General features: G+C 36.0%; 1 protein-coding gene across 3 annotated transcripts in view; it reads left to right on the top strand.

Moving 5' to 3' along the window:
- The window catches only part of PIK3C2A (phosphatidylinositol-4-phosphate 3-kinase catalytic subunit type 2 alpha), a 54,318-nt gene that overhangs the window by 7,090 nt on the left and 19,658 nt on the right, over positions 1 to 27,570 (top strand). For 2 of the 3 annotated variants that reach the window (XM_076344084.1, XM_076344083.1), the window contains exons 2-13: positions 5,237 to 6,411; positions 12,232 to 12,338; positions 14,070 to 14,227; positions 17,280 to 17,400; positions 18,042 to 18,153; positions 18,752 to 18,831; positions 18,936 to 18,999; positions 21,502 to 21,645; positions 23,856 to 23,898; positions 23,986 to 24,199; positions 24,278 to 24,400; positions 26,043 to 26,210. In XM_076344084.1, the coding sequence (XP_076200199.1) occupies positions 5,302 to 6,411; positions 12,232 to 12,338; positions 14,070 to 14,227; positions 17,280 to 17,400; positions 18,042 to 18,153; positions 18,752 to 18,831; positions 18,936 to 18,999; positions 21,502 to 21,645; positions 23,856 to 23,898; positions 23,986 to 24,199; positions 24,278 to 24,400; positions 26,043 to 26,210 (2,444 nt within the window). In that variant the 5' untranslated portion in view covers positions 5,237 to 5,301. The remainder of the gene's footprint in view (positions 1 to 5,236; positions 6,412 to 12,231; positions 12,339 to 14,069; positions 14,228 to 17,279; positions 17,401 to 18,041; positions 18,154 to 18,751; positions 18,832 to 18,935; positions 19,000 to 21,501; positions 21,646 to 23,855; positions 23,899 to 23,985; positions 24,200 to 24,277; positions 24,401 to 26,042; positions 26,211 to 27,570) is intronic. The other variant, XM_076344085.1, reaches the window with a different exon arrangement.

Genomic DNA, 27,570 nt, shown 5'->3' with positions numbered 1-27,570 from the left:
AGATAGAACTATATACCTGAAACATTAGCCTTTCAAGACTACTTATGTATACATTATTGAAAAACTTCTAATTTAAACCTAACAGTATTTTTAAAAATATTGGACTTACTTCAAGAAGTCATGTAATGAGTATCTGTTCAGTTGTTTCTCGACTTTTAGCAATCTGAATGCATCTGGCAGAGAGGGCTTTTGAACATCAAAGTTCTTGTGTTTTTTCTTGCTAAGGAGTTTTCCTGCTGTGGCAAATGTCTTGCTATGAATTCCTTTCCGGATGATTAGTACTTTCCATAGTATATTACTGCTGTCTTATTTTGCTAAGTTTTCCCTGTTATCCCATAAAACTGCTACTGTCTCTGGTATGCAGGCAAGATTTGTGAATGATAGCTAACTTAAGAATTAAATGTTAGGCAAATGCCTCAATCTTTTGTTTAATGGCAAAATAACCATGGAGTTATTGTGAAAATTACACTTGTTTTGAGGACGCTCTGGCTACTGTATGTCAGGGCATTACTTTATAAGGAATGCAGGAAATGGTCTGACTTGTTATCATTGCCTCTGTATTTAGTGCTTGGACTCTAGGGAATTTATGCGTACTGATTTGTGATAACTATAAAGTATTTCTTAAGAATGAATTACCAAATAACATGTTCTGTGCTTGTTTAGCACTAGAACAAATTATAAATAGAATGTTAAAAGCCTTGGGTGTTTTTGAAAAGAAAATTGTTGTGCAACTTTGTTGTGCAACAAATCTTGAGTAGAGAAGAATGTTAACATGTACATGAGCAGATGGTGAGATTACCTCTGCTTAAGGTAACAGGGTTTATTTCTAATAAAGTCATCCCTTGTTCATTAAGATAGGAAACTAATTTAGATTTTGGCAGTCTTTGTCCGGGTAGAGATGTAATATCCTGTATTGATTCTCCTGAGGTTTCTCACCAGAAACCTATAAATTCCTCATTAGAAAAAAAATTCCTTCATGGTTCAATTTTATGTATTTGCTAGAGTAGTGCATATGTAAATATATTTTGGTTTTTATGTAAGCCTCTGTAAGTGAAAATCTGGTTTAATTTCCATTCCATGTAGAGGCTTTGATCTGAAGGAGATGGTCAGACATCTTGCTGTTTCTTGGTTCTTGATATTAAAGTTTTGTTGCTGCATTTTTTTTTAAAAAGAGCGTTTTACTCCTTTGAAATAATGAGCAATACTCAATTAAATAAAATTACGTAGCAATACACAGGTACTTGACTGAGCAAATTAACTTTATATTCTAAACACATTTATTCAAAATTGCCACAAAGGAAGCGTTGGTCTTTGGCTCCAGTCTAGCAGAGTTTCCCTGAGAAAGAGGTCTGCAGACTCATGTCTGATCAGATCTGGTCAAATACTTAAAAGAAAATATCGCTTAAAGTTAACTAAGTCTCACTGCAAGAGACAGATTACCTTTCGTCAAGGCCATAGATAAATCGGGTGGTTGAGGTTTTTAGATGTGCTTTTAAGTGTAGCAGGCAGTATTGGTGAGTTACTGCTAGGGCAGTGTAAATATGGTGACTTTGTATGAAGTATGAATGTGTCCATTTAATTTCAAATTTAGGGGAGAAATAAGTGGTGTAGGAAACTGCTTTATCGCTTTCAAATTTGTTATAATTCCTTCAGTTGCTTCTAGTTTTCCTTTTTTAAAAAAAAAAGAAGCATTTGACCCATTCTTTAAGTGTTTGGAAAGAGAGCTGTGCTCTTGAAGGTGAACAGATTGACAGTTGAAAACTGATTATTGTTACTTAAAATAGTGTGCAGCAGTTGAGATGAGAACAATCCTGACTCTAAGGATTACTTCTAGGTCTTCCGATGACTTCCAGTTGTTGCAAACTTCTCATGAATTCCTACGGTATGGTCAGTAATGGTTCAGGTATCTGTTCTTCCTGTTTCTGGGATTTGAATTGAAACATTCTTGAGTGTTTGAGAGGCATTCCCTGCTGATAGATGGTCCAAATGGAACTTGCCCTTTTCTTTAAATGTTGGAGAAGTTTAAATTCTGCTCACTCTCTGCCTTTGAACTTAGATGGCTATGAAGTCAGAAGTTCAAAGTGAAGCTAAACTGATGTGAAAATGTTAACTGATGCATTGTAGTTAGCATTTAAAAGAAGGTCTATCTTTATTTTAATCATGCTTATGCCTAGGGAGCTTTTCTTCTGATGTTTTATCATGTGAATTTACTGCTTAAAACTGGCGTGCAGGATAAAGTTTTGCTAAAACTATTGCTATTTTATCAGATTTTTAATCAGTTTAACTTCAAACTGTTTGAAAACTGCAGTCTACTTATAAAATTTGACAGAAATTTATACACTGATTTGGCTTTACAGTTTCCCAAGGGCAGGTCTTAAATACAACGATCAAATTAAGTGTATGGATGCTGATGAGACTGTCTTGCAAAAATAAAATTCAACTTTTCAGATAACCACTAATAACAATATTCTTCTGTCTTGAATACTAGAAGTCACTGGATTTGTCAGTGCAAGTGTGAAATTGTACACTGACAAAAATGCAGCACTGTAATGTGAAATTGTAAAATAAACAAGCAATTATTGAGCATTTGGGATTCCCTAGATGTTACAAATGAATGTGCTGCAGTAGCTGTGCACCATCTTTCTGAGTGCTGGGGAATGTAAGTTTATCTGCAGTTGTGACTTTGTGGAATAGTGACTTCTTGTGAGTAGGAGACTGCTTGGTGAGTATGGAGATCAAAGCTGTCAATGTCAGCAGAAAAATAAGGCTTCCTACTTTTTTTAAGGAGCCAGAGTTGTTTATATATAGTTACTTTGAAGACCATATAATCTTGATATTTTTTCCTTAAGAAAAATCACTTGCTGCCGTAATTATCAAGCAGAACCATAATGCATTGATAATTTTCAAAGTTGTAACCCAAACAGTTCTGAATAGTCTCAGAAAGTATGATCCTATTTTAGTTTTTCAAATAAAATTCGGGCAAAAAAATCCTACTGCTACTTAGAATCCTTAGGCAACAGCAAGACTGAAAACTGCACTTAACTCATGCTGCTGCTTCTTGGAAAAAAACAAGTGGGAATTATTAAGAGGACTTCATAAGTCAGGGTGTTCTTGCATCTGAAAATTTGACATAGCAATTTTAGCCAGCCGTAAGTTAATAAAGACATTAAAGCCTGCTTGGATATCTAGGCAGTCTGAGCAGTTGGTGTAAAGTTTGTTAGACTTCTCATTAGGTCATCTGTGGCTCATAGGCTTAGACCGTCTAAAAAATATTCAGTACATCTTTAGGAGAAGGTTTAGAATGACTGTCCTGCTAACAGGAGGATAGTAAATAACCGAATGGCACTGAAGGCCACAGCTGTGCTGTAAATGGGACCAGGGACCTGCACTGTCTATAAAGGAACCCAGCAAAAAAGTTTGGGTGGTTTTTTTAATCAATTCCCTGATCAAGTTCAACACTCAGCTGTGCAAATAGGTAGTAGATAGGACAGGACTTGTTTCTGATGGCAAGAGTTGTGGCTTTAATGAATGTCAAACTCTACAGCTTAATATATTGTATGGAAAAGGATCTGGTGTCTGCTTTTTTCTGTAGACTTCACCTGTGTTGAATATCATCGCGTGGCATGGATACATACTAGTAACCTCCAAAGCTCCTCCTTAAGACTTTATTCCCCAGGACTTTAGTTGTGTGGTTTTCAGGGTTTTATAACTTTGTTAGTCTGTCACTGTTTCAGTCTTTCTGAAGACATCTTTCATTTAAATCTTGTCTTGGTACCTGTAACTTTAGTTTTGGTTTAATCTTGCTTTGTGAAGTGTTTCACCTGAATTTGTTTTCAGACTTAGCTGAAATGTATAGAATCTCTTATAAAGATGTCTGTCCTTTACAATATAAGCCACTGAAATGAAGTAGATAAAACAAAGGCTTGGCCAGAGTCTTAAAGAATTTAAAGAATCTGTTAGAAATCTGTTAAGAATCTTGCTGTCTATGTGGTGAGTCCACAGAAGTACAGTAAGTTTGTTTAAAGCACATATCTCTGGTCTAATTCAAGGAAAAAAAAAATCTAATGGGTATGAATAGCAAGGCAACATAAAGACAGACTTTTGAGTTATCTACATTATTTGCTGCAGAGAACTCTCCTAATTTGTAGATTGTTGCATGACTTAAACCCATGATGATTTACATCTAAAGGACTCGTCTAGTTCAGTGAAACTGTGTTTTAATGAGGATTGCTGTTTATGTAACTCTCCTACCGGAAACTCATTATTCATGATTTTTATCTTGCTACTTGATATGCATGCTAGCTGTTGCTAGAAGACATCTTATCTCCTGGACTCAACTCTAACCTGTCTAAGCTGTAGAATAAAGTAGAAATAATACTGAAAAATAACAGTTCTTGTGGTAATCTCTTGTAAGATCATTTTAATAGAGGCATAGATATCGTGGTGAATATGGGAAGTTGTATAATAGTACTGAGTACAAGATTGGAATTAGAGAAATGTAAGATGTCGTTTTCTTGGTGGTGGCCTTAAGCAAAAGTGAGCTTTCAGAGTTTCTTCCCTTACATAGTAGTGAATGACACTTCCTTTAAGGGGCTGTTAAAGGGATTGCTTAATGAGCAGATGTATTTAAATAGCTTATTTTGCTTGTCCAAGAAATAGCATTTCATAAGCATTATTTCTCTTGTTAAGAGGATAAAGTACAATGATATTTTCCAAAGGAAGGGAGGTCCTTCAGCATCGTATGACCATCATAATCATGGTACAGCAGTTTGATAGGTCTATTGGGTTTTTTAATATATTGAAGTAAACTGGAAGTCCTCTTGATAATGTGCTTTATCAATGCTAGATATTTGTATAGTCTTTCGAATGATTTCTACTTCTGACGTTGAACCAGGCTAAGTATGCAGAATTACTCAAATCTGAAAACAGTTAGGTACCTGAATGTAGCTTTTGTCTTAGGTTTAGTGGTGCAAAAAGAAACCAAGTACTTACTCTACCTACTGGTAAGTACTAGTAAGAAAAATAAATGGGTCTCACATAATTCAAAGGTGGTGAATTTAATTGTGTGGTGTCTCTCAAGTTTGACTCAAAAAAAAAAAAAAAAAAAAAAATTCTCTTTAAAACTTTGTCCTGGGTTTCTGAAGGACATGTGCAACCTTGTCAGTTGGTGATGTTTGACTTAGTTCTCCACGTATGATTTCTTTTATGCGTTTCTAATGTTTCATTTCCTTTCCAGATCTGCTAAATCTGTTCCAAAGCCAAGGGTAGACAGCCAGTACGAGGGAAGTGTTGCTTCTTTAAATGGACATCTGCTCTTGCGGTATGGCCCAGATATCCAGTAGCAATGGATTTAAACAGCGCTCTTCACCTTCTTTGGCAGCTGCCAGGTCAAAAGATGTGGACAAAGAGGAGGCGCTGCAGATGGAAGCTGAGGCATTAGCTAAGATGCAGAAAGAAAGAGTTGTAGCTGGTAATAAACAAACTTTTCATTCTTTAAGCGGCACCAGACAAAAAGCACAGACTCATAACAAACAGGACCATGATCTCATGGTGTTTCCAGAGTCTGATGCCAAGAGCATGGAAGATAAACTAAGTACCATTGACATAGAGAAGCTTACTCATGCTGAACTAGAGAAACTGCTGCTGGATGACAGTTTTGAATCTAGTAAAGTACCTACGTTACCAGTGAGTCCTATTTTGAGCCCATCTGTGTCTTCACAATTTTATCTTGGGCCTATGGGTCAGAGAAGACAGTGGATGCCTGGGATACCAGCACCTGTGACATGCACTTTACCTCCTATTTACCCCTCAGCTGCTTACACAAAACAGACTGGTATATTTCAAAATGGATTCCATCCAAATATGTCTTCCTATTACTCCAGAGAACCTATTTATCTTGGTCTTCCAAGGCAGTCACAATACATTTCATACCCATTGGCAGCTACTACACCGTTCCATCCACAAGGAAGCCTACCTATATATCCTCCAGTACTTACACCAGAAATGGCAAAAGTATTTGACAAAATTGCAAGCACCTCAGAATTTCTGAAAAATGGGAAGTCAAGCACGGACTTAGAAATGACTGCTATAAAGTCTGCAGTTTCTAACCTGCCAGCCTCGGAAAGCTGCAGGGATGTTAGTAAATTTGATTGGTTAGATTTGGATCCTCTAAGTAAACCAAAAGTGGATACTGTGGAGACTTTAAATAAGGTGGAGAATGATGGAGAGAGGGCTTCAAGTATGACTGCTGAAGATCCATGGGATGCTGTGCTCTTAGAAGAAAAGCTGTTAGTAACTTGTCATCTGGAAAGAAAAGTTAATGGGAAATCTTCTGGAGCAACAGTTACAAGGAGCCAGTCCTTAAACATGCGAACGACTCAACTTGCAAAGTTACAGGGCCAAACATCACAGGTATGTAAATTGGTATTTTAAATTGCAGTATAGTAGTAAAGATTAATCACAGTATTTAAAGACACTTTAAGGTCTGGATTTGTTTGTTGAATATTACTTCACTTGAGCAGTGTCCAAATAATGTGATGTTACTGGTGTGTGTATGTATGTGTTAGTGATATTCAGAAAATTGAATATTACTACTGAACTAAATCCCAAAGTAACTCTGGCCTTGTGTAATCTTTCCACATTTACTGAGGAAACTGCTGTTTTTCAACACACTACAAAAAGAAATGGAAATAATCTTTATCAATATGATTTAAATACTTATTTGTTCTAAATATTTAAATTAATGAGCAATTCACATGGTACTACAAAATAACAAGATGGCGAGTTAGACACTGAAAGCTTTATTTCAGCAGCCTTTTCTCAGATTTTGAAAAAATCTTTTTTTTTCCCCTTATATTTGAACCTGTCTGCTTTTTTTAAAAAAAAAAAAGGTAGAATAGAAAGGTGGCATAGTCAAAACTCTTTTCTGCTCTCCCAGTATCACTTGCAGTCTTTCATAGGACCACTGTAATTCTCTTTTGTATGTAGAAATCTTTCCTTCTGTGCAGGAATGCTAGAGAAATCATAACCGAACCTCTGGGTTATACTGTCCTGGAAGGTGGGATGCCTGTTGGGTCACAAACCCTGTGCTTCCGTTCTGGAAGAAGGAAAGCTATCTTTGTGTGATGTTACTTTTATCAGGCAGGGCAAAAGGGTGATTTCTGCTCTAGGATCAGGATTGCTTTCATCAAAATTTCAAGACAAAAATGTCAACAGAGACTTTAGTTATGACACTCATCTTTTTGGACACTGAGCACATGCAGTTTGTATCAAAACTAAACTGTACAGCAGATGATCAATAGGGTAGCAATCTCATCTGGTTAATTATGCCCCCATAAGTACATCCTACTCTTTTCCAAGTCCAGTAAATGACTGTAGATTATTTAACTTTTCCTATCTTTTAAAATTTTTTCTGTGATAATTCCATCATAAAACGAGACATTACGTTTTAAAATATTAGTCACCTCACTAGAAAGTGAATATGAATACTTCTGTAGTTTTTGGTAGAGAGAGTACAAAGACTGAAGGATGTCTTCAGTGGAAAAGACAACACCCTGGCAAGGGTGATAGTGGCAGGAAAAATGTTATTTCTAGAAACTGGTTACAGGGGCCAAAGTAAAAGATTCATTTGCCTTGGAGACTTTGGATTGCAGCTGGTTTGAATCTTATCTGTTGTCTTTCTAGGTGTTTTGAATAGGCTAGGGACATGCCATAAAAAACAACTGTTATCAGTCAAGGATACTTTCCAAATTGCTCCTTAATTCTTCCCTCCCCCCTCAAACTGGGGGAGGTTTTTTTCTTTCTCAGAAAAAGGCTTTGGCTTAAAGGGCTGTCTAAATTTCCATTGAAGTGAAATTTTTGGCCCCTCATTTGAAGGATTTCCTGTTTTTCTGGGCTAGTTGTCAGTACTCTGGCAAAAGTTTAATAGAAGGCCAGTGGAGAAGGACCAAAAAAAACCCCTAAACCCCCAAAAATCCTTTACCCTTGTTTTTAAGGGGTCGCATTTTTAACATTACATGTGTGAAGACCTTGGGTCTAACTTCATTTTATTTTTTTCTATTCACTGTTGAGCTGAGATATGTGGGCTCACTTATTTCCTAGTATTTGGAGAGGCGTGTAAATTTGGGCTCTACAGCAGTTTGCTTCTTCAGTTTGTCATGTTATCTAGTGATGTGTTTGTCAGTCTTCCAGTGATGTTTGGTTTGTTGTAATGTAACTATTGACTAGAATAGCTAGACTGTATAGGACCAGTGCTTCTGAGGTGTTGTCTGTAGAAAGTAATATTTGACTGTTGCTGAATGAAATCTGTTTTTATAAATTCCAGGGGTGTTTTTCAAGAATGCAGGATTTAAAAGGGTCTTTCCTGTTCATCAGGTCCAATCCCATGCTATTTGCAGATCACGTGTTAACTGATTCATCAAATGCTCAAGCTCTGCCTTCACATGTGGTCTTTTCTTCCTGCTACTTTTGATTTAGAGGCTGTTTCAGGCCCTCACTGTCCTCATCAGTCATCTGATTTTCAGCAGAAATGCATTCATAACTAGCTCTTAGCAAATGTCGTTCTTAACAGGATGGAACAGCAGGTATTTAAGATAAAGAACCATTTTGATGCTAACCTTAACATGTTATAAGAGACAGTGGCTTTCTGTCAGCTTTCATTGCAAGCTCTGTGTGATAGCTTTTCTTTCCTGTCACTCTTTCTGAAGATGGCTTATGAGAATTTTAGTTATCTATGAGAGCACAGTGTACCGTGTGTTCTTGTACAGTGGCATAAATAAATAAACCCTCATTACAAGTAGGGGCATACTTGATATGTTAATTGACTACAGGATTGATATGTGCTGTTATGATGCCATCGTGAATAAAGCAAATGCAATAAAAGTGTATCTGACTTTCTTAAGCCATCATCTTTTTCAAACAAATTCTTAGTTTATAGCAGACTCCTGCAGTGAATGCCCAATTGAAGGTTCGAGATTTACTTTCCACTTGTGTTCCTCCAGTGGGTGGTTAACTAGTTTTGGCATAATACTCCAGGTTCTAGTCTGTATTATAAAGTTAACTGATGATACAAGACTGTAAATTATCAGCAGGGGTGTCTCTGCTGCTTGTGCTGAGTTGTTAAGGAAGATAATAAATAGATCTAAAGAAGAGTCTCTAAAATGGATATCCTTTCAACATAACCTGTGGCTTTTGCTTTATCTTTTGCCCATCCTGTGCTGCTACTTTATTTTCTAGTTTAAATAATTTTCCATCTGGTATAGTAGGAAGCTGAGTTATTTAGCCTCTATTTCTGGCAGTTCTCTTGTATTTTATCCCATTTACCAGGTATGTTTCCTTCAAAGTATATTCTGAAGTCTTGCATCCTAACTAGTCTAGATCACTTTTTCCCCTGAATAACTCAGTCTCACTGCCCCTTTAAACAAAACTATTAGTAACAATTTCTAGTCATATATTTTGATTCTATCATACTATATTTAATGCCTTGAATCAATAGATTGCTTTGAGTTTTACCTCATATTTGATGAAGTATCTGTACATTCAGTATTCCCCTTTAAATACTTCAGTGTTTGTCACTGCCTCTGCTTTCAGAAAGGAGAAAATCATCGTTTTGTCCTATTCTAGGTGTTGTCTTCTCTACCTTTCCTCTCCACAGAGCTGAAGAGTCTTGTGGCTTTATATACTCATGGGACTTAATTTAACTTGACTTTTGGTAACTTGCTGGGCTTTGGGTTTGTTTTTTTATTAGGAGTAATTGTATTTGCAGACCACTTCTATTTTTGCAGGCTGTGCTGATATGAACTATTTATCTAGTTTGGCCTGAAGTCCTTTCTTACAAGTTGTTTCCTGTTTGACTGGTGCCTTTGCACCTCCTAGATTTGCTCATCTGGAAGTTAAAGAAATTCAAATCCTACTTGTTGCTCAAAACCCTAATTATCTGAGTCCAGTGGATTTTAAATAGATTTCTTAGTTTATCAAAACTTGTCTTCCTGAAATTATCTTCCAAAAAGTGATCAAAAATTAGTATTCAAATTCAACTAAAAAAGCAGGGAGGTATTTAATGTTCTTAATTTTTCACCAGGAGGTAATTTCCAGCAATACATATTTGAATTAACATTAGGTTTCTCTCCTTAGCCAAATGTGGCTCTGGGGTCAACTATGGGTAACCAAATAAACCTTTTTTTGCTTTGCTCATTACATTAGTCAGGGTAAACAATAAATTCTAAGCTTGCATGTGTAGAAATACCTTGTTCCCTAAACTCCTTTGAATTTAACAGCAGAATAACTTGCAAATTTTGCTGTAAATACCTCAAAAGTGTCACATAGTGGCATAAAGTGGCAATGTTGCATCACTGGTGTTACTTTATTTTAAGTAATCCCCTTGTGTATTGCTTTTATACTCTGGTTAGAGTTGCAAAGTGCTTTGAGTACTTACTTGTAGCATTACTTAACTTCTTTAAAAAGAGTTCTTGATTTGAAATGATTAAGTTTTCTCTATTTAAGAAGCTGGCTATACAAATGTTGAGTATTGTGTTGAGTGCTCACCAGCAGTTAGTTGAATCTTTATCAAAGGTGTTTACCTTTCACTTGGTATGTTAACTTCCTGTTTCCTTGTATGATTTTCTTGTTTTGTTATTGTGTAATTGCTTAAAGAATACATTTACTAGATACAATTGCACAGGTTTGTCAGCAGGTCTTGTGCAGTTGCCCAAACGTATTTTTGTGATACAACTTGTCTGAAATGTTAGAATGGAAGAACCTTTTTAAATTTAAGGTATTATACGTGCTCCTGAATCTCATTCCAGGTTTTGTGACTTTACAGCTTCCTGCTCTAATTGCTTCCTATGGTATGGCTAACCCCCAGTTATATAGAATTTATGCTTTTGAACTGATCAGTGTTCATGAAACCAGTATTTTAGCTGAAGTAACTAGGTTTAAATGCAATTCAAGTGGCAATTATGGGTTGTGTATATTATCCCTTCTAAGTTTATGCTATACTGCTTAAGTTATTTGAGCAAAAAAGTTCTAAAAGGAAAAGACCTGACAGTCCCTAGCTCTGCATGTTACAGATTTGAGCCCTTTTCTGAGACAGTCTAATTTGACTATATTGTCTGATATACTCTAATGAAATTAGATGCTCAGCTAACTTTGTCAGCTAATAATAAATAACCCACATACTAGTTAAGTAGTTGTTCACTATTTCAAGTATGAATGAATTGTGATGACTTTCAGAAAACTATAGCGCAGTCTGCTTTTCTTTTTCTGGACTTCTGGGTAGATTAAAGGTTTCTGTAAGCATTGTAAAAGCTCTGGATGTAAAATTTAACTGATCAGAAGGTTTTATCCTCTGTGCGCAATGACCCTAGGTTGGACATGAGCAAACTCTTCAAGATCAACTTATGAAACTCCAGCCAGATACTCCCTGGAATGAGTGCTTCAGGCTAGTGGTGGCTGTTAGACTACAGACGACTGAGTTCCACCTCAACCCCACTGGTTGTTCAGCTGCTGTTTGCATACGCTAGCATTTGTATGGCTGTATTGTGAATTGGATCAGAAACGGATATGGATTAGAAACTGCTGCAGTTTTGTTTGTGATTTTTTTGGAGTTTATTAGATTTTGTTGTTTGAAACTGCAGTTCTCTTTTTAGCAATTATTTTTTAGATTGGATACTTCAAAGATTGTGGTTTATATTTTTGGCAGCTGGCGGGTGCATATGGCATAAGGGATTAAAACAGCAGTAATTTGATACCACGAGATTAGTTCTGAGTTTAGTGTTCTGAATGCTACTTCCTTCCAGTGTACAATTTATCTTTTCCTGCTTTGTAGGAAAAGGTAGTCATGGGCAGAACTGATGTGTAATGGTTCTTTCTGGGACTATACTGAAGGCTGAATTGCAGAAGTAGAGGAAAAAACACTGTCTGTCTTCCTCCTCTGGTTCAGCAAAATCTAGCCAAATTCTAATGCAACAGGTCACTGCTGAGAGCTCAGGAACTGTTGTGCTTGCAACTTAATCTTAACTGATAATGATGCTGTCAAATTACCTTCTGTAAAGGAGTCACTAGTCCAGTGAATCTTTACTCTTCAAATTAGTAATGATATACATTCTTCTCCTTATAGAAGTAGACATAGAACTAATAGTAAACCTCAGACTCCTGAAAATCTATCATCTACACCTGACTTTGCTGGATATAGGAATATGTTTGCAGCTATTTAAATACTGTATTATCTTTGAGTTGCAGAAAGACAATGGGACCACTGGCGTGCTGACAGAAAACGTGCTTCTCCAAGAAATTGAAGGGCAGAATCAAGAACTGTCAGCTTTTTCTCAAGCAGTTATGAAGTAAGAAATTACTGAACACAAATTAGCTTTCAGAAGAAAAAAATAAAGCTAAATAACTCATTTTCAGTTAAGTTGACAGGGCCAGTCCTACACTTTTTTGCTTGATGGGGTAGAATTCAGTATGTCTCCTTTTCCCTTTTTCTTATCCCAGTTTTCCCTGGTTTTGTCTTGTTTTTTTTCAAGAATGCAACAGAATTGTTAAGGTGCTCAGTACTAAGCTTTTTGAATTATCATAGCTCCTCTTTACTCTTTTGGTCCTGTGACTTTCCTCTCACTTTTTTCCTTTTTTGTAATACTTTTTTATCCTCAAAATATTTTCCTGTATTTCCATATATCTGTATCTCCTTCTATATATTTTTTTATACAATTTCTTTTGAAAGAATTTAAAGTCTTTTTCTCCGTTGATGCACCTCACTAAATCCTGTCACTCAATGACTTTCTAACTCTTAAATGCTGTCATTTTTATTGTTTCCACAACTGGAATTCTGTAACAAATAAAACCTTCAAACTTGTTCCTGCTTTGATCAGGTGGTGAAGTTTCTTAAAGGCCATACCAAAGAAGATGGGACTTGATAACCCAGAATGCTCCTTCTATTTTCTTGCTTACTGCCACAATTTAATGAGATTTTTTTTTTGCTTTCTTCCTAGAGCAGACAAACTAAGAGTCTTGCCTCTTTTCCTCTCTAGATCAAAATCCAAGAACTAATAGGGGAAATAGAGATCTTTGAATCTGAAGGGTAACAGCTACTTTTTAAAACAGGAATGTTTATGAAATGAAAAGCTAACTCCATAAAACCAGTGAGAAGTCATATACCTGTGAAACTTACTGATGAGCAACATCAAGACAAAGCTCACATAAAATAGGCTTGTTGCAACAGTTTTTAGTTAAATCTAATTGTTGCCCTTTCTTTCAAGAACCAGTGCTTAAAGTGCTGATGGACTTTTGACTGGACAACTCTTGCTAGAGGGATTCCTTTTTTTCCCGTTCATGCTATTGTCAGGAATCAAGATGATGAAATAGATGACCATTATAGATGAGTTCTGTTCTTAATCTCCTATAATACTACTATAATGTTGGCAGAAGGTTAAGGTTAAATTATTTTATCTTTGATAGCTGCTTTTTATTTTCTGCTATTTATCAAAGTACTGTCTATTCATTACTAGGTGAATGTTTCATACCGTTTGTGTCCTAAAGAAAAGCTTTTCCTTTAATTCAGTCCTCTTTCTCAACTTCCACAACTTGGAGTAACTATCTTCTACATAGTATCTAAGTTCAGGTTAGACGTCTGAAAATTAAAACATGTCAAGAGTTTTGTGGTGTTTTGTACATAAAAGAAATGACCCTTTTTTTTTAAACTGGTTTTTAGCAAATGCCATGGATTAGCTCTTTTAAAACTGTTTTAGAGCTTAGCTTCTACAGAAGCTGGGTATGTCCTGTAAGTGTTGACCTATTAAACATTTTAAGCTATATGGAAGACCTATTAAATATTTTAAGCTATATGGAAAACCTGCCTAATTATAAGCTAGGTTTTTTCATCTCTACTACTTGTATAATTATTGTGGGCAGTGTTCTGTTGAGAGTAGAAAAATTAAATGGTGTTTTGTACCTACAATTTAGGTAAAGAGCAAAAGGTAGTCTTTACTGTTCTGGCTTGTGGTTATTACTATGTTATTTTGCTTTAGTCTTAGACTTACCCATTGCAATGTTTCATAAACCTTCTCTACTTTCAGATTGAGGACCAAATTTCCTTATGCTAATTGGCAAACAAATCCAGGCTTTGTGCTGAGTCCAATCATGCTGCAAAGAAATATAAGTGGGGAGAATGCCAGTATCAAGGTTTCTATAGAAATTGAAGAATTCCAGCAACCAGTAACTTTCACGTGTGATGGTATGTTTCTGCTTTTTAAATTGGAGTTTGCTTGTAAGACTTAGAATGATGGGTTAAGACTGTACACTCAGTCTAGGCCAATGGCTTTCAGTTTTTGTAATCCCTGGGTCTCAGGTGTGCAGACTGCTTGTGGGGAATGTGGAAAAGGTAAGTGAAGAAAGAACCTAATTCTGGGTCAGTGCCTCCATCAGAAAATATTTAGCTGACAAAGTGAAACTTTTTTTTTAAAAAGGAAAGCCAAGCAAACCAGAAGCACTATTCTATCCACTGCTGAGAATGTTAAAAGAGTTTTTCAGGAGTTTGACCTACTTTATGGTAATTGAGGGGATGACAACACCAGGACTGAGATTCTTAACTTTTAATTTATTTTTTTTATTTCAACACTCTAACATGTGTTTAAATAAACTCTTGCAGGCTATCTGAAAATTCAGACAAATTGCTTTTGGGAAATAAGAATAAACACTGAAATTATCGATTACTTGACTTCAATATATGCTTATGAACACAAACACTAAAATAATACTGTCACGATGTGCCACAACTATCTGGCCCAGTTTTGTGGGTAACCAGGAGTATTAGTTTGTGGAACTTCTAGGTTTGCCTTGTTCTTATACATAAATTCACATTCTCTGTGCAGTCAAGACTGCACAGCACGTTTGTATTAAAGGCTGTAACTCTGGGTGCTGCCAACTTCTGGCAGTTCTTGGTGATAAAATAACTGATAATAAATTACCTCAGAAGCAACTTACTTTTTAGCTTCTAAACTGCTGTAGTCTCTTAGGCCTTGTGAGGGTTCCCATTCCCAGACTGTGTCACCTGGTAGTGGATCTGTGCTGTGGTGGCTTTTTTATCATTTGGTTCTCTATCTGTAACAGTGTAGATGCTTTAGAGTTGGTTGTTCTCAAAAGATACGAAGTTGCTTTATTACTCACTTAAACTAGCTGCTCTGTTGGAAAACAAGCTCTCCATACGTGTTTTCATTCTATATTGTTAATTTGCTCAGCCTTATAGTTATTCTGCTGTGATTTAATACTCTTTTGTTAAGAAATGAGGTGGACTGTAAGTGTAGCTTAGGAAGGGTTTCTGCTCTTCATCCTTAAGATTACACTTTCCTAATATTACAGGATTAATCCTTTCCTACAAAAGGCTTTGGTAGCGTAAGCAAAACGTTATGGCTTCAGCCCTTTATTTCTAGAAGTTTTGTGAATACCTTGGAATGTGTTTTGCATTCTAGCCCTGCGTATCTTATTCTTTGTGCTTTCTGCTCTCTTCCTTTTTCTGATGCTGAAAGTAATCACAGTTAACTACTTGTCTTCCATAACTAGTGAAAGATAGGTATCCGTAGCTTATACGTGACTAGTAATAGGCGTATTTAAAGTTATTCTCTTCCTTTAATTCGTTCTGTTCTTGGTCAAATTGTTGCATACCTTAGCATCCTAATGCTAGAACTACTTCAGTATGGCTTTCAGTCCTGCTCAGAAGGGACTGCAGCCTTTCAGTGTTCTGACAACTCGATGTGTAGAAAAGACCCAGGAGGGAAACAGATGAACTTTAGAGCTTATTTGGGTATACCTATTCATTTTGCATTTGTTTATTAGACTTTACATGGAAGTACAAGTCTACCTGAGCAATCACTGCGTGTCAGTAAGAAATGAATGTCTTTCAGTAAGACGGAGGGTGGGAAAAAGGTGGTAACACTGTCTTTGTATTACTCCAGTAGGCTTTGCAGGACTGGCAGACCTTGGCCAATGCAGCCTGTGACTATAGCCCATAAACTGTTACTGCATCTTTTTTCCTTATCAACCACCATATTCTCTGCTGAAGGTAGTACAGCAGTTTCACTCTAGACTAATAATAAGCTAAACAGTCTTAATAATGAGTTAAATAGTGTTTCTGAATTCGTACTTCTTATCATTCCTTGTTCTTGAATTCCTCATACTCATTCTTCATATGCTATCAAATACTTCTATGCTTGTAGTAATTAGTCATCTGTTAATGAGATGAAGCACTTGCGTTATCTTGTGGAAAATATTGTTGTAGCATTATCTCTATATCCACCGTAGTAGTAACATTTCTTACAAAAAAAAAAGATGATTCGGGAAAATTGGGACGGTCCCTGGACGGGGGGAAAAAAAACACTCCGAAGGTACTGATGAAAAAATAAATTCTCTTACACAGTGTTTTTTTACAGAATTTTTGAGACACTTAATGACATTGCAAATTATTTGAAGGAGAAGATCAGAAACTAGGTAGGGAGGAGTAGAGAGCATTTTGTACTTAAAATGTTTGTGGTGTTAAAACATATCTGTATTTTTCGTCAGTGACAGCTGGTGGCTGTGGGGGAATGGATTTTGGGTTTAACTAAGATTATTTCTTTTGCTCTGTAGTTGCTGGATGGAAGAGAGAGTCTGTTTTCAAAAGAGCATTTGGAGCCTGATGTGAAAGTACTGGTTGTTGAGTTGCTTTTTGCAAAGGCTTGGTGATGCTTACTGAGATCTGATCTGTACAATGTGGAAACTGCCCTAGACAAATGGAAAGGAAAAAGAAAAAAGGACTTTCAGTAGGAGTTGCCTCTGCTACAGCTGATACTCACTTCCTCAAAAGCAGAACAAATAGAGAAGTTCCATCTCCAACCCTTCAGACAATGATTTTCAAACTTTAAGCAGCTCTGGGATCACATACCTATTTGAAGTCCTTGCTAAATAAGGCAAACTTATAATTAAAAAAAGGCTAGCCTCATATAAAAACTGAAAAACAGACTGCAGACTTTTTTGTACTCTTGGTCAAATGACTATACTGTATTCTAATTTAAAAAGGATTTATTGATTTCTTAAACTACAGGCAGGTTTTATAAGGTGCCTTTCTTTGTGGGGAAAAAAATGAAGATCTTGGACTATGAAATTTAGGAGATTATAGAAGCATAAGAGTCTTCCCTACAAGTATAAAAATAAATTTCATTAAATACTCACAATTTGTGAGTGAACAGTGGTTAATATCGCTTGCTATAGTAATATAGCTATATTTAACTTTTAGATGTAATTTCTTTAAACAGTGAGTTCCCCTGTTGAGCTTATAATAATGCAGGCACTTTGCTGGGTGCATGATGACTTGACTGAAGTGGACATTGGCAGCTATATCCTGAAAGTCTGTGGCCAAGAAGAAGTTTTACAGAAGTAAGTTTCATTAATATTTAATTTCATGCTTCTTCATGCACAATTAATGGAAAGTATATCTTTAACAATTAAATGTGTGAAAGCAGAAATCTTAAAAACGCAGAAGAGTCACATTTTGCACAAAGATCAGTCTTTAGAGTTGCTCTGGGATACAGCAAAGTAGGTTCTCAACAGCTTCCTAGAAATCTGTTCTAATCTGCCATCTGTTGTGTTGAACACAAACAGGTTTTTTTCAGATGCAGATTTCTAGAGCATGTCTGGATGTTGTAGTTTTCAGCTGCTCTTCAAATCCCAACAACCAGGTAAAAAAAGTCTACTGATGATTTCTGATAATCTGAAATAATCTGTGGTGTGTTTTTCTTCAAAACTAATGGCTTACAACTCCCCCATTATTTCTCTGGGTTGGAATATTTGGTTTCATTGTTAGCCACAGTAGTTAAGAGCTTTAGCAAAAGTATAGGTATCTGCAATAGTATACTAAAACTTCTGCAGAAGTAAAAATCAGATCAAGGAGTATGGTGTGGAGGCTGATTCACCATTTCCTTATTTTGAGCCAACAGGTTGTCTTAAATATTCCAAGTGAGTTTTTTGAAAAACACTGCATATTTTTGGTAAAACTATAGCTTTCTTTTGTTTAACAGTAAGCACTGCGTAGGAAGTCATGAATATATTCAGAACTGTCGGAAGTGGGATATAGAAATCAAACTGCAGCTCTTGACCCATAGTGTAATATGCAGAGATCTGGCACGAACAGTAAGTACCTCCTAAACTGCAGCAGCAATATAAGTCTTCAAGAGGTTGGGAGTTTGCATGAGAGTTGATGGATCTGAGGTGTAACCTTTTTGTGTGATTAACAAATTTGTATGTCTGCTTGGTGTTGGGAATTGTATTCTCTTATACTAAGAGGAAATGAAATACCAAATTTTTGCAAGGCAAATAATAATATACATATGGATAAACTCTCTTACTAGACCAAGTACTATAGCTGGAAGAAGTATGCAAGCGTTTGGACTAAACTTGAGACCTGAAAGAGAAGCAGCAACTTTCAGAGTTAAATAAGTTGAGAACAGTTTGAGTTTAATTAGATATGTTTCAGACCCTCAAAGAGGAGGGGAAGAATACTTGATATCTGCGTAGTTAGGCACTCGATTGCTGTTTCTTCCCTCTTCCCCCTGTCCCAATGTGTACACATTTCATAGGCTATGAATTAGTTATTTCTTTTCCCCTTTGAAGAGATCACCTTATATCTTTCCCCTTCTACTCCACAGGTATTAGTAATGAAACTTATAAAACAGTATTACAAATTATAGAAAGGTGAGAGCTGGACTTAATAGCTAATGTTTTATTGCAGGAAGATGATGACAGAACACCTATACATCTAACCAAACACCTCTACAAAGTAGAAAAGCCTTTCAGAGAACCTATTATAAGGTAAGGTTATGTGGTTATTTTAGTAATCAAGCCCACTGCTGAATTTCTGACCAAGGTTATGTTATGTTCTTGCACTTGTGTTCAATAATTACTATTTCTTGCAGGTCTTCTATTGAAGAGCTTCTTGATGTGTATCACAAGCAAGTTAACATAGCTCTTAAAAATGAGGTAAGGGCATCATAAATTATTGCTGAACCAAAAGTAGCATGAGAAGGTTTACTAATGGGACAGTTGGGGAAACTGAGATCTGAATAAGCTGTCAAATGTAAATTTGGAATAATGGATTTTTAGATTGCTTTTCCTCTTTTCTTTCTACCTTTTCTTGCAAACTGATTATTACCTAATTGTCACAACTAGAAATGTATCTTCCAAGTCCTGGGGTGCAAAATAACCTTTTCCTCAAAAATGCTGAAGAGATTAATTTAGGGGAATAGGGAAAAGGTCTGAATCCTGACTATGTCAGTTGTTGTCAGCCATGAATGATGTATTGGTAACAGATAAAAATCTACATAAAAGCGAGCAGTAATAGTTGTGTACAATGGGAGTTGTAACTGAAGCGTGTTTGGAACATACAAGTAAGTTTTACACAAAGTGTAATAACATCTTCTGCACTACTGGATTAATTTAAAATACACTGTCAAAACCATTGTCTATTTCAATGGATGATAGGTAGCTTAAAACAGGTTGTATGCGGAGTACTTTGGAGTAATTTCCCAAATGTAAAAGCTAACTGAAGATAACTTGCTTTATTCATTTCTAAAAGGAGAAGCTTAGTTTAACTCCTGATAGTAATGTAACTTGGAGACTTAAATTCTTAAACATTAGGTAACTATGTTTCTTAAACTGTTTCTATAAATCATTCATTTCAAGACTGTTCTTAATTACAATACTTTTCATTTCCAGTATGTTTGTTTGCCTCTCCAGGAATGCAGGTCTGAACAAGCTATGTCCACTATTTACATATTCCCTTAATGTTATTTAATTCCCTTGATGGTGATTCACCATGTTCTCAAGGGTAGTTTTGAACACAGTCTTCTTGTAGGAGAGTGAGATGTTACTGCTCCTTGATATGGTGGTGTTTTTGTTGCTTTGCTCTTGCAGCTGCTTCAGCTTGCTTGCTTAACTGTGGTTTCACATGCTGAAGTGAGGAACGCAAAACACCTCAATTCAGACTTATGTTCCACTCTTTCTACAGTCTTTTTGATGATGGGAGATGTAGCTTGTAGATGATGATGAGTAGGTCCAAATATCAGCAGTTGCTGCATTTGAAATTATTTACTTCCTGAAGTGAATTCCTGTACATATTCAGTAGCTGAAGCTTGCTAATCAAAGTGAAACAGGGTAAAGTAATCCATAAGTAACTTGTTTATAGCCTTTGATTTCACATCGTTGGACGCTTTAAAATTAACTATTGTCTTTTTATTGAGTTTAATTTGAGAGCCTATGAGGAAAATAGCAGTGGAAACTTTGCTTTTCATGTGCCAAAACAGCTGTTATCTTCAAAGTGTTAGCTTTGAAAGTATGGATTAAATATTTACAATGTCTTCTGACTTCTATGGTTATTTTCTTACCAGGACAAAGTTAATTGTTGCCAGGTAACTCCTAATCCCAAAACTTTTTGATTTAATGGACTGCTTTGCTATCCATTTGTAGGAAGGTCATGAGAATATGTCGGGGAGGGTGGGGGTTGGGAATCAGTTTACATCTTACCGGGAGGATATTACACTAATCCTGCCTATTTAGTTGCAAGTGCTTATAAGTGGTTGTGAAAGAAATCTATACGTTAAGCCTTTAAAAACTAAACTGTTACTTTGAAGCAAATATTTTCATTATCTACATGTGCTCTTTAAAATTGGATGAAGACTTTGCTTATATTAAAAAAACAAAACCCAAGAAACCTAGGATTATTTAGGTTTAAATTAAGTGGCTTTTCTTTTATTTGAAGAGAAGGAAGGGAATATTAGGAGCATTTCAACTTTGTCTTAAGCAGCCTACCAGCATTTTCATTCTCTAAGAAGCTGATCTATTCCTTTCAAAAAAGCTTCCTGTAAAGTGTGCAATCCCCCTTCCTTTCCTTCTCCAAGATGACAGTTTGCAATTGCTTCATCTGGAAGAACCATTTAAATTAAATAATATGTAAGGCAAAAGTTGCAACAAACCTTTTCCGAAAGTACATTAAAGTGAAGTAAAAAAGATAAAGTTCTGTTATGGAAGCCATATTGTAGTGTAAGTGTAATTTGAAGCTATGTGTTTGTTTTAAGAGGGCTGAAATTGAAACACTGCTTCTTTAGCATTCCTTCCTCTCACTAATTGAACATCTTTTTTTGAACTACATTTTTTCTATGCCATGAGGGAATTTGAGCTTAATATCTCATTAGAAAATACTTGTCTGCCTACAACTTAATAGAAAAATCGTTGGAAATCTCCTAATGTTTCCCAGGACACCATTCTAGAATCCATACTACTATGTTTTCGGAGTTGATAACTGAGCTATAAGGAAGTTCTCAATAGTGAGGGTTTTGTTTAATCAAATTGTTACACTGCAGTTTAATGTAATTGAGATATGCATCTCATAATGAAATTTTCTTGGCTGAATCATCAAAAAAAAATTAAAGCAATACTGGATTTCACAATTGTGATCAATCTGTTCTTTCATACATTCCTTGTTAGAACCAGCATAAAGCAGTAGATCATGTAATTAAGACTGTCAGAAAAATCTGTTCTACATTGGATTGTGTAGAGACTCCTGCAATAACGGAATCAGTAAAGAAGCTAAGGAGGGCTGTTAATCTTCCAAGGACTAAAAATGCTGAGGTAAACTTTCACACTATAAATTGCATTCTGAAGTATGCTTTTTAACACTGACAAATACTTTTTTGTAATCTTTTTGGTAGTTGTAAATGCCAGCAACAGTTCAGTCAGGGTTATGGTGGTTTTATTTTACCTGATATCTTCCATTTATTTTAACATCTCTTTGTTAATGTATTAATCGCTTGCTTTGGAATCCTTTCCTGTTCTAGATAGTGACTTTTTTAAAACTAGTTTTAGAATACTATTTTCTGGTTCTGTAACTACAGACTTGTGTCACAGTAGATGCTACTAAATTTGACTGAGGGAAACTGACGGCTACCTCATGCCCTTTAAAGTCAATGCAGTTATGCTTAAAGGAGGAATTCACATCATGTATTTTCTTTGCAGTATTTATGTGAATAGCAATAGCATCTTAAAACTCTAACAGTTCAATCTTCTGCATTCCTGAGCATATGGACAAAAATAAAAATCTCTCAAATAACACAGATTTTGATGATAAAACTGCCTTACAAGGAACAGTTAACTTGAGTAGAATTGGTCTCAAGTCATGTTGTCAAAACCAGTCATTAAATGGAGAAGTGTGCAAATAAAAAAGCTAAATAGTCTTGTAATGCTATTTCTGTTGTTCTGCTGCCTTATTAGAGTGGCGATTCATGTGCTGTTCTATTCACTTTCAGGTTCATCAGTTCAATGATATATTTGTAATACTAAGCAGATGTCTTGCAAAATGCACGGACCAAATAAATATAGTTGTCACAGGAACTAAAATTCTTGCAGGGAAATGCAGAAGACGTATTAAGAAAACTTAGTGAAATGCAGCGTATCAAATATTTGTTCAATGTTTGCTTTTTGATAGGAGAAAGCTTTAGATATAATTAGATTACAGTGTAAAAATAACTTCTGAAAATAATGTTATCCCAGTAGAATTTGAAAAAGGTACTTTTTTTATCAGCAAAACCCTGCAATTCTCTTGTGATGAACGTTAATGTTTAAGCCAATGTGTATGAAGGCATATAGGACTGCTTTCAGAAACAATATTGCTCTAAAGATTGGAGCCAGTTGCATCTAAACCTTATGTAAGATATTGTTTGATTATTTTTAAAGTAATTGTTTTGTGGTTGGAAGAAGTGGCCAAAAAGTACAAGAAAACAGTAGACTGTCAAGTAGGAAATGACATGTATAGTGCTGTTTCAACAGTTTGGCATCCTGTCATCCAAAAGTACTTGGACTACTTGACAGATATGGTGGAAACATATGGCAATTTTTCTGAAAGGGGAAAATGATGTGATTCTGCCCCCCCCCCCCCCCCCCCCGCAAGTTTCTGCATGTTTTTTATAAGAATGAAGTTTTTTGGTAGTTAAGCATCTTGTCAACATTAAGTTTTAATTAATACACTAAAGGTGTAAGGAGAGCTTTCATTCTTCTGCAGCAGTTGTGGCAAACTTCTTGGACTTTTTCTGAAGTATTAGGAATTCACTGGGTTTTGTTTTTAAATCGCAAACTTAGTTTTCATTACGTTTTAGTTTTATTAGAAGTTGAATTTGGTATGAAACCCTTCCTTATTAGAAGGGAGTAAATTCCCATGATTTGTTTGGCACCTTTTGGTTTCAACAGTGTCCTTGTTGAGACTAGACACTGCTGTAATACTGTATCATGTTTAGACTTGCAGTTTAGCAGACCAAGAAGCAAACACAACAGATAGTATGAAGTGACAGTACTTGCTGTTCAGTTTTTCTCAGTTGCTTAACCTTTTTTTATTCAGTAAATTTATAGTAACTCTGCCTACAAAAGATACGTTAACAAATGCCACAAACAAAACAGCTGTTCAGACTTAAATTACTAGGTAATAGAGCTAACAGCTTCTGCTTCCATCCATAACAGCCCTGACCAAGTTTTATCTGTACTCAGAGAAGTTAGAGTATTCTGAGCAATATTCCAATGCACTGTGTCTTTTAAGAGTTCATAAAGGGTGTCAAAATAGTTGTGACTTGACAAAACATGAGCTTTTGAACTTGGTGAATAGTTGTTGCATGTTATGGAAATTGTGATGCTGTCAGTTAACTCTTGAGGAACTTTGAGTAAAAATGTGTTACATAAACCCAAATATGAGCCTAATTCAGATGTTTCATAATTTCTGTACAAGATACTTAAAAGAAATGGAAAATTAATATTGGTCTCTTGGTACTGAAACTTGTTCTAACTTTACTGTGTAGGTATCCTTAAAATGTGGTGATGACACTAGCAAGAGCTCATCTGGTGAGTAAAGTTCTTCAATTTTATTTAAAAACTGCTTTCAGGTGGCTATTCTATGAAGATATGAATTAAAGTTAAACTATAATTTAGGTTCACTGCAGCCTGAAAACCCTCTGAAAGTGAGTATAGACCAGTTAACAAGAGCAGTTGAGGCCCTTCTGCGACTCCACATGAATTCATGTAGCAGTTCTGCAGCAGTTTCTCCAAAAGATAGTAAGAGTACTAAGGAAGCATGGATTGCCACAGAACATCTCCAGTTCACAGTATTTGCTGCGCATGGAATTTCTCCTGGTTGGGTATCAAAGTGAGTAATTTATTAATTGTAAAATTCATCCTTTTCTACATTATTTTTTGTTTAATTGACTTTCTTTTTCTTGTCCAGTTATGAAAAATACTACTTGATTTGTTCTCTGACCCATAATGGAAAAGATCTGTTTAAACCTGTTCAGTCCAAGAAGGTTGGCACATACAAGAACTTCTTCTACTTGATTAAATGGGATGAACTGTAAGTGACTTTAGCATGTTAAAACTCACTAAAATATTTTGTTTTAGCTAGTACCTACCTAGCTAGCTGTTGAATACAGTCTTTCAAGCAACTCTTGCTTCTGATTCCATTTGAAGTGTTGAAAGAACAATGTGTGAGACTTACTAACCAAAATCAGAAGTATTTCTCCAAATGGTATTTCACTACTCATTTTAAAAGTGGGAATGGAAATGCTAGACAAGTGCCCTGTGCTAATGTGTTTGTAGTATATAATTATAAGGACTTGGGAAGGTCATAGCATTCCTTATAATGGGAACAGCTTGTGCTGCTTAAAGAAGGATGAATAAAGCTTGCTTATAAGCAGTGCTCAAATCTTGTAAATGGGGAGGAAAAGCAACTCACTTTTACTAACAGTAATGCTGAATTGTTTTTTTTCCAAATACATTGTAACAACTTTATATCTGAATTTAAACATCTAATTTAGGATTATTTCTATAAAGAGAGCAGACACAAGTGCTTGAGAGTGTCTGTCTATAGCATATGAGAATGTCTGTCTGGTTTGAGCTACTAAACTTCAGTTTCTCTTTATGGGGCAGGGGAAGAGGGTAGAAAGGAAGAAGGAAGGGCATGCAGAGAAGAAATAAGGAGAGGATGGCGGGTGATATCTGATAACTGAGAGGGGAAAATATTTTTCATTACCTATGCACAGCTTATTCTTTTCCACTTAATAGTTATCAGGCAGCCTGTCATAACTGGAGCTTCAGGTGAGTTCCACATTGCCCTATATCTATTTTCCTGACTGTTTTTAAAGGTCAGAGATAGACCCTGAGGAATACCCTGAAATTCTACAATGACAAATTATTTCAGACCAGGAATGAGAGTTTCAGGTTCTAGAATACCTGCCTTCAGAGAGTACTGCAACTACCTTTTTTCTGGTGATGCAAGGGATTAATTGTCAGATCTTTTGCTAGCCAGTACTAGTGTATTACAGTGAAAGATGTGTTAAATTGCTTATAAGCTGCTTAATATAGTTGTAGTGTTTTGTAGTGTAACTGGCTTAGTAATAAGTTGTGGTAATTTTTAGAATGATATTTTGGTGTGTTACAGCAAATCAAACTTAAAGAACATTTTAAGCAATAAAAACAGTGTAAGCAGAAATCTGAGTTTGAATTGCTCAGTGAGGTGTATACTCCTCAGCTGCTTTCTTTATGGGTGCTAGTTTTGCACCATTTGAATTTCTTTCAGTAGTTCTTAATAGATTCTTTCATTTGGATGGGAAACTATTGTCAGCTGACTCTCAATCTGAGAGACTAGGAGGCGGCTAACATGGAATTGTGTGTGTCCTCATAGTGAGTAGAGCGGGAAGACTGGTTATGCTGGACAGTGTGGTTCTGTGTAAGGGATGTGATTTAGTAGACAAAGATTAAAAAGGGTTGTTCCAAACCTAGCTACAGTGCTGAAATGTAATTTAGCAGGTTTTGCAAACTACTGGTACAGGAGATAAAATGGAGTGAAATATAACTAATGAAATGTAACACTTGTTCTTCAATGTTAATTAACTTTCTGAAAGGAAGAGGCATCAATGGGTTATATGGATAAGCCTGTAACTTATTAACAACTGTCTGTCCTTTGACTGACTTATTTTAATACTTTTATTTTACAGAATAATTTTTCCCATCCAGATTTCACAGCTGCCTTTGGAATCAGTCTTATGTCTGACTTTGTTTGGAATCTTAAATCAAAGTAGTGGGAGTTCTCCTGACTCAAATAAGCAGAGAAAGGGCCCAGAAATTTTGGGTCAGGTTTCTCTACCTCTTTTTGATTTTAGGCGGTAAGTATCCAAAATATGGGTAAGATTATTAATATGATTTACTCTATATAAAGCTTATCCACTCCCATAACTATAGAAACTGCTTCTCCGCCACTGCATGTAGTAGGCCGTGATAAAGGTAAGAATTGTAAACTATATTCATAGAATCATTAAGGTTGGAAAAGACCTCTAAGATCGAGTCCAACCGTCAACCCAACACCACCATGTCCACTAAACCATGTCCCTAAGCGCCTCATCTACACGTCTTTTAAATACCTCCAGGGATGGGGACTCAACCACTTCCCTGGGCAGCCTGTTCCAATGTTTCACCACTCTTTCAGTAAAGAAATTTTTCCTTACATCCAATCTAAACCTCCCCTGCCGCAACTTGAGGCCATTTCCTCTTGTCCTATCACTAGTTACTTGGGAGAAGAGACCGACACCCACCTCGCTACAACCGAATACATTATTGTTACAGAAATAATGCTTTCAATTAAATAGAGTATAAAACATAGTCCTGTGTTGTAGTATTTCCATCTAACTGGCTGAAAAAAAAAAAACTTGCCTGCTGGAGGAAGTTGAATATTGTTTGGATGAAAGCAGTTTTATTTGTGGGAAATCTTCATAGTAATGGGGGCCAAAAGAGGTCATGTTCATACCAACTGTGTAAGTATGCAGCAGTTGAGTATGTAAGCATAACTCAAGTTGTCCTTTGAGGAATCCACTGACATCCAGGTGTTGCCCTATAAGTCATATGCAGTTAAATATGTGCAGGTGTCACTGTCCGTTTCATTCTGGCCACGGATGCCAGAATTAGGCATGATGTTGCAGAAGTGATCACACCACTGCAAAATAGCTTCAGGATTTATGCTTAGGGTTTCCTATTTATATGTGCTTCTGACTTCTAGGTCTTACTGGAAGCTTAAATTATCTAATCGTCAACCAAGGCTGCAGAAAGACAACCAAGTCTTTCCTGGACAGTTACTTCTATGTATTGCTTATGTCTGTTCCACATGGCTTGCATCCTCTGGTTCTAGATATGGCTCTACTTGTTCTGCTTCCCCTTTTCTATGGTGACGATTCCAACAGCTTGGGGATGCTTAAGAGTTTAGACTTTCCTGCATTGCAAAGATGGCCTGCAGCTGCTTTCAGTCACCACTGAAACTTGGATTTCTTTTCATAAATGATGCTTATTTCAGCCTTTTGTTTAAATGTTGTATTTCAGTCTCCTATCTAAATATCACATTGCACAGTATTTTATTGAAAACATAGCTTTTGTTTTGATTTGAATTGCAAATTTATCTTGTCTTCACGCTGCATGGTGTTCTCATAGTAGTTAGTTTAGGGAGAAAACTATTTTCTGTTTATGCAGAGCACTAAA

The sequence above is a fragment of the Aptenodytes patagonicus genome, chromosome 7 (assembly GCF_965638725.1).
Source record: "Aptenodytes patagonicus chromosome 7, bAptPat1.pri.cur, whole genome shotgun sequence".
NCBI classification, from domain to species: domain Eukaryota; kingdom Metazoa; phylum Chordata; class Aves; order Sphenisciformes; family Spheniscidae; genus Aptenodytes; species Aptenodytes patagonicus.
This window is presented reverse-complemented; position numbering and strand designations above follow the sequence as displayed.